The 11778-nt window shown below is 42.1% G+C and overlaps 1 protein-coding gene across 1 annotated transcript; it reads right to left on the bottom strand.

Annotated features, from left to right (window-relative positions):
* Positions 1-433: 433 nt before the first annotated feature.
* LOC139444597 (uncharacterized) lies at positions 434-3242 on the bottom strand. Its single transcript, XM_071225497.1, has 3 exons — positions 3014-3242; positions 1854-2090; positions 434-690 (listed from the first exon to the last, which is right to left on the bottom strand). The coding sequence occupies exons 1-3, from the start codon at positions 3240-3242 to the stop codon at positions 434-436; spliced, it is 723 nt and encodes a 240-aa protein (XP_071081598.1).
* Between the last annotated feature and the right edge of the window lie 8536 nt (positions 3243-11778).

Genomic DNA, 11778 nt, shown 5'->3' on the forward strand with positions numbered 1-11778 from the left:
GCTGTAAAAATGAATTCACTCTCCAACTGCCAAAAGGTTTTAATGGTCATTACCCTGTGCTACTTCTTTTAATCAAGTTTGATTTTAATTTAAAAACTGATGTGTTGATAAGAAATATCTTGGCTGCAGTGATTTGGAGTCCAGTTATGTAACTCACAATCCTGTGATAATTAAATCATTCAGAATGTATTATTTAGGTCGTATTTCACCATGAGAAACTCAACAACAAAATCATTATACAATAAAGCTCTGACAAACAGAGCTCACAGGGACATATTCCAACTCGTCTTTCGAGTTTTCCGAAAGTCATGACGATGTTAACCATGAAAACGGTACTTTAAAGGAGCTCGTTATAAAAAAAATGGTTAGTTCCTGCCACTTCTTCTTTCAGTTATCATTCCGCAAAACATAATATGATGTCACACAGATCAAACTACATGAGTCCTTTGAGATCCCGTTCGTCCTTGACCACCTCGCACGCGCGTTTTTCTGGATTAAAGAGTTCCTGCGCATGGGTCTCGTCACACTGACCCTTGTAGACAACTCTGCCTTGTTCGCAGACAACGAAGAAGGGAGACCACTCTCGTCCGACCCACGAGTTCATACCATCTTGGAGTCCGTTACAGCTAGGATACCTCACATGGCACGGTATGCAGTGAGCTCGTTGACACTGGTTTGACTCGTATTCACCTGATCAAAAGAAACAGGTTTAACATAAATGAACAGAATATCAATGTCACAAACAAGGTATTAAACTTAAATCCTTAGATAATACCGACCATGATCACTTTTTTTTCATCACAAATTTGTAGGTTTGGGGCACGGGTGGCCCAGTCGTCTAAGGCGCTGCAATTGCTGTGCAGAGTTGCGTCCCTTGGGCATGCCGGGAACCTATCGTCGTGGGGTCGAATCCAGGTTCGCCCTGATTATGTTTATAGGTTTGTTAGCGCCATATCCGCGCTCGTGGGCTTCACCAAAGTGGAAAACGTCTGAGACCTGCATCACTTCGCTTTTCTCCCACACTAAGCTGACACGCCGTTATATAGCTGGAATACTGTTAGCGGCGTTAAACCCAACTCACTCACTCACCTTGCTTAGTGTGTTTATCATTGTACCCGAACGGCATGAATCAATGCCCATGGTGTCAACAATGGGCTTGCCTATTCGTGATATATCGTAGTTGAATTATTGTTCACTGTGGCATAAAATAACATCCATTCACCCAGGAACTCAAAAATTACAACTGTTACTTAAACAACAAAATAAACTATCAAGCCTTTCAAAAGAATAAAGGTTAGTTTAATACCTTTGAAGTAAACATGTGTTTGATACCTGTGAAGTGAATATTTGTTTGATACTTGTTAAGTAAACATGTGTTTGATACCTGTGAAGCGAATATTTGTTTGATCCCTCTGATAGACTATGAAGTGAATATTTGTTTGATACCCGTAAAGTAAACATTTGTTTGATGCCTGTAAAGTAAACATTTGTTTGATACCTGTGAAGTAAATATTATTTGTTTGATACCTGTGAAGTTAACATTTGTTTGATACCTGTGAAGTAAACATTTGTTTGATACCTGTAAAGTAAACATTTGTTTGATGCCTGTAAAGTAAACATTTGTTTGATACCTGTGAAGTAAATATTATTTGTTTGATACCTGTGAAGTTAACATTTGTTTGATACCTGTGAAGTAAACATTTGTTTGATACCTGTGAAGTAAACATTTGTTTGATACCTGTGAAGTAAACATGTAATCCTTTATCTCATTTATTAAGTGCCGTCAGTTTCACTTCAGTAGTATTATGCTATTATCAAGCACTTTTGTCACAATATGATCTCGATTTACTTACAAGGGTCTTTGACCTCTTTCCTTTGTCCACAGGTCACTAGTGTGTAGGGCTCGCACCTGTTGGTCTCCTCATTGTACAACAAAGGGTAGGGGCATTCCTTAACGAGCGGATCCGAGGTGAGGGTGGAGTCACGTGATACGCAGTCGTAGTACTGTGCACAGTTATCTCCCTTGGCTGCTCGTTCGACGTTGCGACTGCTGCATGGGTTGAGATTCTCCAGCTGAGATTTGATTGAACCTAAAAATACAAACAGTGGAACATGTCATTGGTTATAATGGTTGATTGAATACGGGGAATAATAGTAGTGTCTACTGTTTTATAGAAAATATATTCATCCATTCTAGATCATGCTGAGCTGAGAGGAGATTATTGCATTTGGTTCTTGCACAAGTAGCTTAGATTTCCGGAAGCGTGTCGTGTGATATGTGTGCATTTAGACAACAATGTGAAGGAGATGAGTGAGTAACGTCACGTCACGTCACGTCACGTCACGTCACGCCAAGTCAAGTCACATCACGCTACGTCACGTCACGTCACATCACGCCAAGTCAAGTCACATCACGTTACGTCATGTCACGTCACGTCACGTCACGACACGCCAAGTCAAGTCACATCACGCTACGTCACGTCACGTCACATCACGCCAAGTCAAGTCACATCACGCTACGTCACGTCACAGCAAGACTAGTCTAGTCAAGTCTTTCTTCGTATCAAGACCACTGCTGTAGATATATATAAAGTAAGTAATTGTGTAGCTTACAATCTATGATCTAACATGTGTATATTAAGGGTTTGTAGACATCCAAGGACAACAGATACTGTACAACCTAATATAACATATTTTCATATCAAAACAAATAAAAGTAAGATGATTGATGTGTTTAATTTGCGATCCTAAATTTATGAAAGTGTTTTAGTGTTTTATTTTGAGCTATACGTGGGAAGATGGCAAGAGTACCCCGATTTGTCGAGTGTGAATCAATTGCGTGGATCGATGTCCATGATATCAATCACTGGATTATCAGGCCCAGATTCTATTATTTACAGACCGACGTCATATTATTACTTAGTGTGGCGTTAAACAACAAACAACAAACAAACAAACCAAGTCAGGCCCTCACTCACTCACTCACTCACTCACTCACTTGATTGAAGCTTACATTTGTCCCACTCCGATCCTGCTCCCACGCACGTTCTGGTTGTAGGGTCCCATACATTTTCTCCACAGGTGAAGTTGAATTTCTGTCCATTAAAACACAGGTAGAACTTTGAGCAGTCCCGGGGGTCCGCCATCCAGACTTGCCCCCCTTGTCTCAGGTTGCAGGAGACATCCCCTGACACCCAAGCTCCAAACAGAGCAACACAAACGACAAACAATACCGCCATCATCCAACAACTAACGCTGAAACACAAAACTCGTCTTAATTTCCGCTTACCTGGCCTTGGAATGATGAGTCTGTATAATCCGGTCGTGTTATATGTACCCGTATTCCACCCACGTGTATTTCAAAAGCACTGGCACTACCCGTGACGTCACTATGACGTCACAGAGAAAGATGAAAGAGAGGCCAGATAACGCCATGACCTTGTTGTCAATGGGGCGGTGTTTTATGTCATCCTGGCACCCCAACTTCCTTAATCACGTTGCTATTATCTCATCTTGTCTCGTGCTTCTGACAAAGATTACAATCTCGAAGTGATATGTCATGTTAAAACAACACCCCCAGAACGTTCCAACCTGCTGTAGATTAGCCATGCGTATTTCTGAACAGAAAGGTCGCGTGTCCAACTTCAGACGAAAGGCCTTTCATTTTGATTTTATTGCAGAATGTGTTTGAGTCTTTTAAATATGTTCATGTTTTATCAATACTCGTTTTCGATTGGATGGAATATTTTATTTCCACAATTAAAGATACTATTTTCAGATTTATGTGGGATGTCAAAGAAGAAAATGTCCTTGGATTCTGAAATCATAGAACCAACTAGTGTCAAGGAGAGAGAGAGAGAGAGAGGGAGAGAGAGAGAGAGAGAGAGAGAGAGAGAGAGCTCTTGCATAAAAATATTTTTCCTTCATACAGTGATTGTAGAGAGTGTTTCAAGCTGCTTAAATTGAGTCCTTGCAATTAAGTGTTAAGGCTTCTAAATTTCAAATTTCATTTTAGGACCAGTCAAAGATACCCTCTTTGCATTTTATTTTGATATATTTTTCTATTACTGTATTTAGATAGAAACATTGTTTTAGATCAGAGAACCCAAATAAATGTTCATCATTTATGACGTATACCCTGACACCTGACTTTATTTCTTATTCTATAGTGAGTGAGTGAGTGTTACGCCGCTTTGAGAAATATTCCGGCAATATCACAGCGAGGAACACCGGAAATAAGATTCAAACATTTTACCCATCTGAGGAATCAAACCTAGGTCTTCGGCTCGACGGGCGAACGCTTTAACAACTAGGTTACCTCGCCGCCGCTTATTATATAGATGAAGTCACTCGTGTGTTCTGTGAGCCAAACAAACCCAACATCAGTTGTGACATTCCTTTGGGTATAAAATATACTAGTATTCCAAATTTGGGCTGGTACGCCATTTCCTTTTTACCTCAAAGTACAATATGTCGTTAAAATTTAAATGGTTTCTCAAAACAGGTCATTAATTGGGTAGAATAGGTCTTCAGCAACCCATGCTTGCTGTGACAACTATGTTTGTCGTTAGAGGCTACGAAAGGGATCGGGTGGTCAGGCTCGGTGACTTGGTTGATGAATATCATCGTATCCGAATTTCTCTGGATTGTGTGGTCGAGACTCGATTATTTACTGACCGCCGTCATATAGCTGGAATATTGCTGAGTGCGGCGTTAAACAACAAACAAACAAACATTAATTAATTAGAAAATATCCATAAATATCTCAATATTTGGTTTTTTTCATACAGTTCATGTTGGGATGGTTTTAATTCCACCTTAATGATAACGACAAACTAAGGTCTGATGCCATGACGTGTCGCGGATGGTTCACTGATAATTAATAAATGCAACACATTAGTTCTAAAGAGAGACAAAAGTGGGTTTTAACGGTAAACATGTTTGAGAGAGGTTAACCGACTTTAACAGGTTTAGAGATTATAGAGAGGGGGAGCTAAACATAGCGTTGCACTGTGAGGCGAAAGTTGCAGAACTGGCGTGTTCCAGATGCTGTGACAATGCAAGATGTAAGATGCAAGATGCGGAACCGACTGATATGCCTTTCATTTTCCTGTGTAATGGAATGGCAGCTTCAGAACTGAATATATCAACTCTACCAACAAATAGATGCCACACCAGTATCAGTTTGTGGAGAGAGAGAGAGAGAGAGAGAGAGAGAGAGGGGGGGGGGGGGGGGAGAGAAAGAGAGAGTCTACATTTCCCGTGGATCGTCCGGATTATCGAATGCGTGTAGATTTTATCACTATTACATCAATATGAAAGTAAGGCACACCCGTAATGGGCCTCGCGCTTTATATGGGAATCGAACCCGGGTCTTCGGCGTGACGAGCGAACATGGGTGAATGTATGAAACCCATTTCTTGTGTCCTCTGCCGTGATATTGCTGGAATATTGCTAAAGGCGGCGTAAAACCATACTCACTCACTCACTCATTCTAATTGGTGTTATTATAGAACAGAACAGAGATGCTCTAAAGAAGGGGTTTCCGGATAGACGGAGTAATTTGTTTCTGTGTTTTTCTATGGGCATAGGAGCATAAGAGCAATCGTGACGTTAAGTTGGTTCCCGGCTTTCTCTGCGCGTCGTCGACTTGCGGAAGGTTAATGAGCCCAGCTTACACCATCTTCCCGAGGCATGGGGGTTAACTGACTATAAAAGTCCACTGGCAGTTTCCACCCTTGCCGAAATAGGCTGGAATTTCCAGGTTCGATCGTAGCGCCACCGGTAGCTATTACGAACTATTAGGAATTATGAGCCTTCTACGTCCCTCCTATTGACCAATCAGATTCCACCTCTCATATCACTTGCAATTGCTTCAAACAAAATGACGGCGCCCAGTCGAGACGATCTGATCGATAATCAAGATCTATATTGTAATAAAACGGGTCTTCCCTCCCGAAGTGCATCATATTACTTGAGCACCTTGATTAAAAACATGAAAAGATTTGCAAAATATCTGTCGACGCCCAGTTGGCGGTATACATGCTATGCAAATCCCGCAGTCGACCGAAATATGCACGATTTTTACAAACCGAGTGTTTAGTTTGTTACGCGATTTTGATTGGACTATGCACATACGCGTTAGTCCAGCAAAAAATGTATTAGTCCAGCAAAAATAAATTCAAGCCTATAGCCCGGCAAGGGTGTCAACTTGACTTTTATAGTCAGTTAACACCACGGGAAGATGAGTTAACATTTACGCTACATAATAAACTGGTTCTACTGTTGGTACGCGCCGCAAGCTTAGCGCTTTTAGTACATGAGCCCAGTTCGAGACATCCGGTCGCTGGTTGCTTAGCAACATTAGAACCGGTTCGCGTTTGGTCAATATAATATAGTACATGTCTAATACATAACGTGAACTGTCAATGGTGAATGTTTGTATAAAATGTTTCTGTTTGCGATTGGCTTAACAAATAGCCTAGTAACAAGCATGGTCACCTAAACACCGTCTTGAGGTTGGACTATATGTCAATATCAGTCAAATACCAGAACAACATCAGGTGCCGGTATTGACATACTAAAATTAGTCGAACTCAAACATTTATTTTCGAAAGCAGAAATAAAAGCCACATATATTATGCGAATGAAAACACAGATCACCAAAGCAGGCTTGTGGATTTAAGATTGTTTGAGCAAGCTGTACAAATGTAGGCTTGGTTAGAGGGCATGGAGAAACTATATTTGGCATGTGTGTTTTGAAATGTGTATCGTTACGCTAGCCGCGGTACTTATATCGAAGAAACGATAGTGTCTTGTCACTGGAAATACTCGCGTCTCCGCGAAACACGGAGTTACTTTCACTTGGGGATATTTGTACTGTATGACATGGGGGATAGCTTCAAATGTCGAAACATCAACTCTCGCTTTTTGTCGAGCAATATTCCAGCAGCTTCAGCTTTTGGTGTCTACATTTCACAACGTTTGATGTACAATCGAGCAGGCTCTTTGTACGGAGATTTCAAACAGCGTCATACGACTCTTGCTCAGAAGTTGTTTCGTCAAGGCTACAACACTCAAGGCCTCAATAAAACTTTCAAAACGTTTTATGGTAGGCATGTGGAGGACATTTTCAAACTGGACGCATCCGTGACAAAGATGATGTCCGATATGTTGACTTGTGCCATATTTCCCCATGTTTTTTTTTTCAGGTGATCATTTGACTTGCCTTTGCATGTGTTTGTGACGAGTGCCACAGATGGAACAGGATATGCTCACGTTAACGCGAACACCTTGTAGTACCCAAAGTGATGCAGGCCTTGGACGTTTACGACATTGATGAAACCCACAGACAAGAGATCGTAATTATTGTTCAGTGGCAAAAACCCAACTCACTCACTCACTCACTCACCTTGACTATTGACTCGGACGGATCGTGTTTGACTTTCCGTTCTTTTAGGCGAACAATTTACTTGCCTTTGCATGTGTTTGTGACGCATGCCACAGACGGGGCAAGATTCCGTCACCTTTTATCGTCACTATAGCTATTTGAAAGTGTTTCATAAACTGATGCTCACGATTTAGTCGGAATCGCACAATCATTTTTGACAGACATTTCTCATGAATATGGAAATGGTTTTGTCGTTGTTATTGGTAATATGTTTTCTTAGATAGTTATTAAAATAAGATTTGGTACAAACTTGGTTAAGCAGTGATTATCTAGTATCAACAAATGAATATTTTATGTTGCATTTTTTTCTTATATAAACTGCAGAGCAAAAACAAATAAGCCTGAAAACTGGATTTGTTGAAAAAATTACAAACCTTATAAAAACATTACAAATTTAAAAACAGTCACCGCAACGCTGCAAACATAAGGACCAACACACAACGACGATACTCGAATCAAAGACATCACCATGATTTCTTTTAAGCCCACATCAAACATGGGTGTATCTTTTTCCCGGTAGTTTATATTTATACATGCAAAAAATCAAATATAATCGATTTATCATTCGCATCCTCACCCAACCCAAATTACTATCAGCGCCACATCCTCACCACATCCGTATCCACACCGACAAGCACACCAACCAATAGTCATTATAACCGTAACTGCGTCTCACGTCAACGCTTGTCCGCCACATTTCCCCCCGAGGTGCGAATCAAAGCGCACCCTGTGACGCAAGCCTCAAGTACACCCTAGTTGCTATTTTAGCTTTATAATAACCTGTATATTGTTCAGATGTGAAAATAATACCCTCTCTCGCTACACGACATCTCCGTGCATATCTCCTGCACCCTGGAACTATGTTACCGGGCGGTACCGACTCTATTTGGAAAGCGTGATGTGTGTGTGTACTCTGCGGTCTACCTTTGAACGGGTGTATCCCTACGCCCATCGCCTGTAAGTCGGGCGGTTGTTGTGGGATGAAGAGAAAGGATGAAAGAAGATTGTGTGATACTGTTGACGATTTCAAGAAATGTTAATGAATTTGGGCGAAGATGTGTATGAAATCAGAGTTGAAGTCCCGCAGTTGAAATTACCCTGTTCCATTTAGATACGCGTGCACGCGTGCAGTAAAGCATGTATACCGTGTATTTGTAGTGAATGGGGTAACTGTTTTAAGCACTGTGGGTACGCTTAAAATTAAATTATTATGATGACATCACGAGATTACTGTTGCAGATACAACCGTGAAGATCCGTACTAGGTGAGGTGAAATGGGGTTTAACGTCGCATCCAAGATTATTGCACTAATATAGCGACGTGCATGTACGTGTGTGTGTTTGTGTGGCTGCTTGTACTAGTCTGGACTGATGCCGATCTATAGTGCTAGATCACTGAGATACCATGCCGCAGTTTAACATGAATACCCCACTCAGACACAGTATACAGACTCCGAGCCGACCAGTCCTTGTTTTAGCCCCTTAATGCCGAGCGCCAGACAGGGTAACAACAAGTACCATCTTTTAACGTCTTTTGGTATGAATATCCGTGCTAGAATAGGTCTTCAGCAACCCAAGGGGCGGTCGGGTAGCCTGGTGGTTAAAGCGTCCGCTCGTCACGCCGAAGACAAGGTTTCGATTCCCGACATGGGTACAATGTTTGGGTACAACATTTCTGGTGTCCCCCGCCGTGATGTTGCTGGAATATTGCTTAAAGCGGCGTAAAACCATACTCCCTCACTCTTCATCAACCCATGCTTGTCGTAGGAGGTGCCTAATGGAATCATGTCAGACTCGCATGTCATCGTATCCCACTTTCGTGGTTAATGCTCATGATATCAATCACTGGATTGTCTGGTCCAGACTCGATTATTGTGTGCTATAGAACCCGCCACTAGAGCTCACTCATACCCATCTTACTACTTGTCGCGGAGGCGTAAGAGGCGAATGACGGGATCGGGTGGTCAGACTCGCTGACTTGGATGATGCGTGTCATCGGTCCAAATTGCGTGGTTCGATGCTGATGATGTCAATCACTGGATTGTCTGGTCCAGACTCGATTATTTTCAGACCGCCGTCATATAGCTGGAATATTGCTGAGTGTGGCGTTAAACAACAAACAACATAATGCTGCAGTTGATTCAGAGCCAAGAATTAACTAGTAAAACTGTCGCAACTGGAAGTCAAATTGCAAATCTATAGAGATATCATATATCAACTAAAACATGGTTGAAGTCAGAGAAATCACTCAAATCTTTTTGATTCTCATGATTTCTTCATTACGAAGATGAAGATCAAGACTATGGCAGTCCCAGCGAACATTTCCGAGTTGGAGAGAATAAAATTCGACATAAAACATACACATAGATTCCATATCCGCAGCAAAGAAAGTAATATCTGATTGATGTTCTTTTAAAATAACACGCTTACTCTGTTATGCATCACTCCAACTCTCCTAAACTCATTCACTCACTCCGACACTCAGTCCCACGCTCCCACACTCACTCACTCCGACACTCACTCCGACACTCACCCCCACACTCACTCCGACACTCACCCCCACTCTCCCACACTCACTCCGACACTCAGTCCCACACTCACTCCGACACTCACCCCCACACTCACTCCGACACTCACCCCAACTCTCCCACACTCACTCCGACACTCACCCCCACTCTCCCACACTCACTCCGACACTCAGTCGCACACTCCCACACTCACTCCGACGCTCACCCCAACTCTCCCACCCTCACTCCGACCCTCAGTCCCACGCTCACTCCCACACTCACTCACTCCGACGCTCAGTCCCACACTCACTCCCACATTCACTCACTCATTCCCACCCTCACTCCGACGCTCACTCACTCCCACACACTCACACTCACTCACTCACTCACTCCCACCCTCACTCCCACACGCACTCACTCCCACACTCACTCACTCACTCACTCACACTCACACACTCACACACCTACTCACACATTCAGTCCAATACTCACTCCATACTCACTCATTCCCACAGCCACTCACTCACACACTCACTCACACTCAATCACTCTCACACCCACTCACTTACTCTCATACTCCCAATCCTACTCACTCACTCCGACACTCAGTCCCACACTCACTCACTCCGACGCTCACTCAGACACACTCCCACACTCACTCACTCACACTCACACACTCACACACATACTCACGCACTCAGTCCAATACTCACTCTATACTCACTCATTCCCACAGCCACTCACTCACTCACACTCACTCACTCACACACCCACTCACTCACTCACTCACTCCTACATTAACTCACCCACTCCCCCATTCACTCACTCACTCCCACATTCGCTCATTCCCACACCCACTCACTCCAACATTCGCTCACTCCCACATTCACTCACTCACTTCCACACTCGCATACTCACTCACTCACTCGCTCACCCACTAGACTCGAGAGGATCTGGTGGGTGCGAAGTGTGTTCTGGCTCGACGTTCATCACCCATTGGTTTGTCTGCTCCAGACTCGAACAGTAACAAACCTCCCAAATATAATTGAAATACTACTGTTTGATAACAGTGTTAGAACCTACGTCGAAACACCGCTCCTAATTGTAAAACAGAAGTTGTCCATCCATATATCTTATCCTTACTTTGCAATCCAACTTCTAAACTACAAACATGTATGTATCACATCTCATATGTGGCAAAGGGAAACCCCAGCAAAAGAAAGTATACACTTGAAAACTGGATTTGACCCAAACTTTCCTAAACGTTATCAAAACATTACTAGGCTGTCGCCGAAATACGCCAACGTTAAGTTCTAAAACACAACTATGATACCCGTATCAAAAACATCGCTATTTCTTGTTTGTTTCATTCTTAGCCACCATCAAACATTAGTGAATATTTTTACCCGGCAGATAAAGCTGTTTATCATTTGTATAGTTTGCTTCAATTTTTATAACTATATTTTATTACGAAATGCCACTTTTTTTAATTCACAAGCTTTATCATGTATGGGGGGTCAGCAAGAACGTTCCTAGAAGAAGTTTAATCAATTGACATTGATCAGAAAATACCATGAAAGGAGGTCAAAAAGGTTGTCAGTTACTTTTAGTGTGAATGCCATATGATATCCTGTTAGTGAAATTTAAAATCTTGAACAAATTATTCATGTTGAAATTTAAAATAAATTTCCAGCCACAGGCACTTGATCTACATAATACAATTTTATGAGAAAGTTTAATTTCTCTATCGCAAGGGAAGGGCGTTGGCATTAAATGCACGTACAAATAAATATTTCCTTATACGACCGGATGTGCTTTAAGC

The sequence above is a fragment of the Haliotis cracherodii genome, unplaced genomic scaffold (assembly GCF_022045235.1).
Source record: "Haliotis cracherodii isolate W230 unplaced genomic scaffold, xgHalCrac1.p SCAF_6, whole genome shotgun sequence".
In the NCBI taxonomy this organism is placed as follows: Eukaryota; Metazoa; Mollusca; class Gastropoda; order Lepetellida; family Haliotidae; genus Haliotis; species Haliotis cracherodii.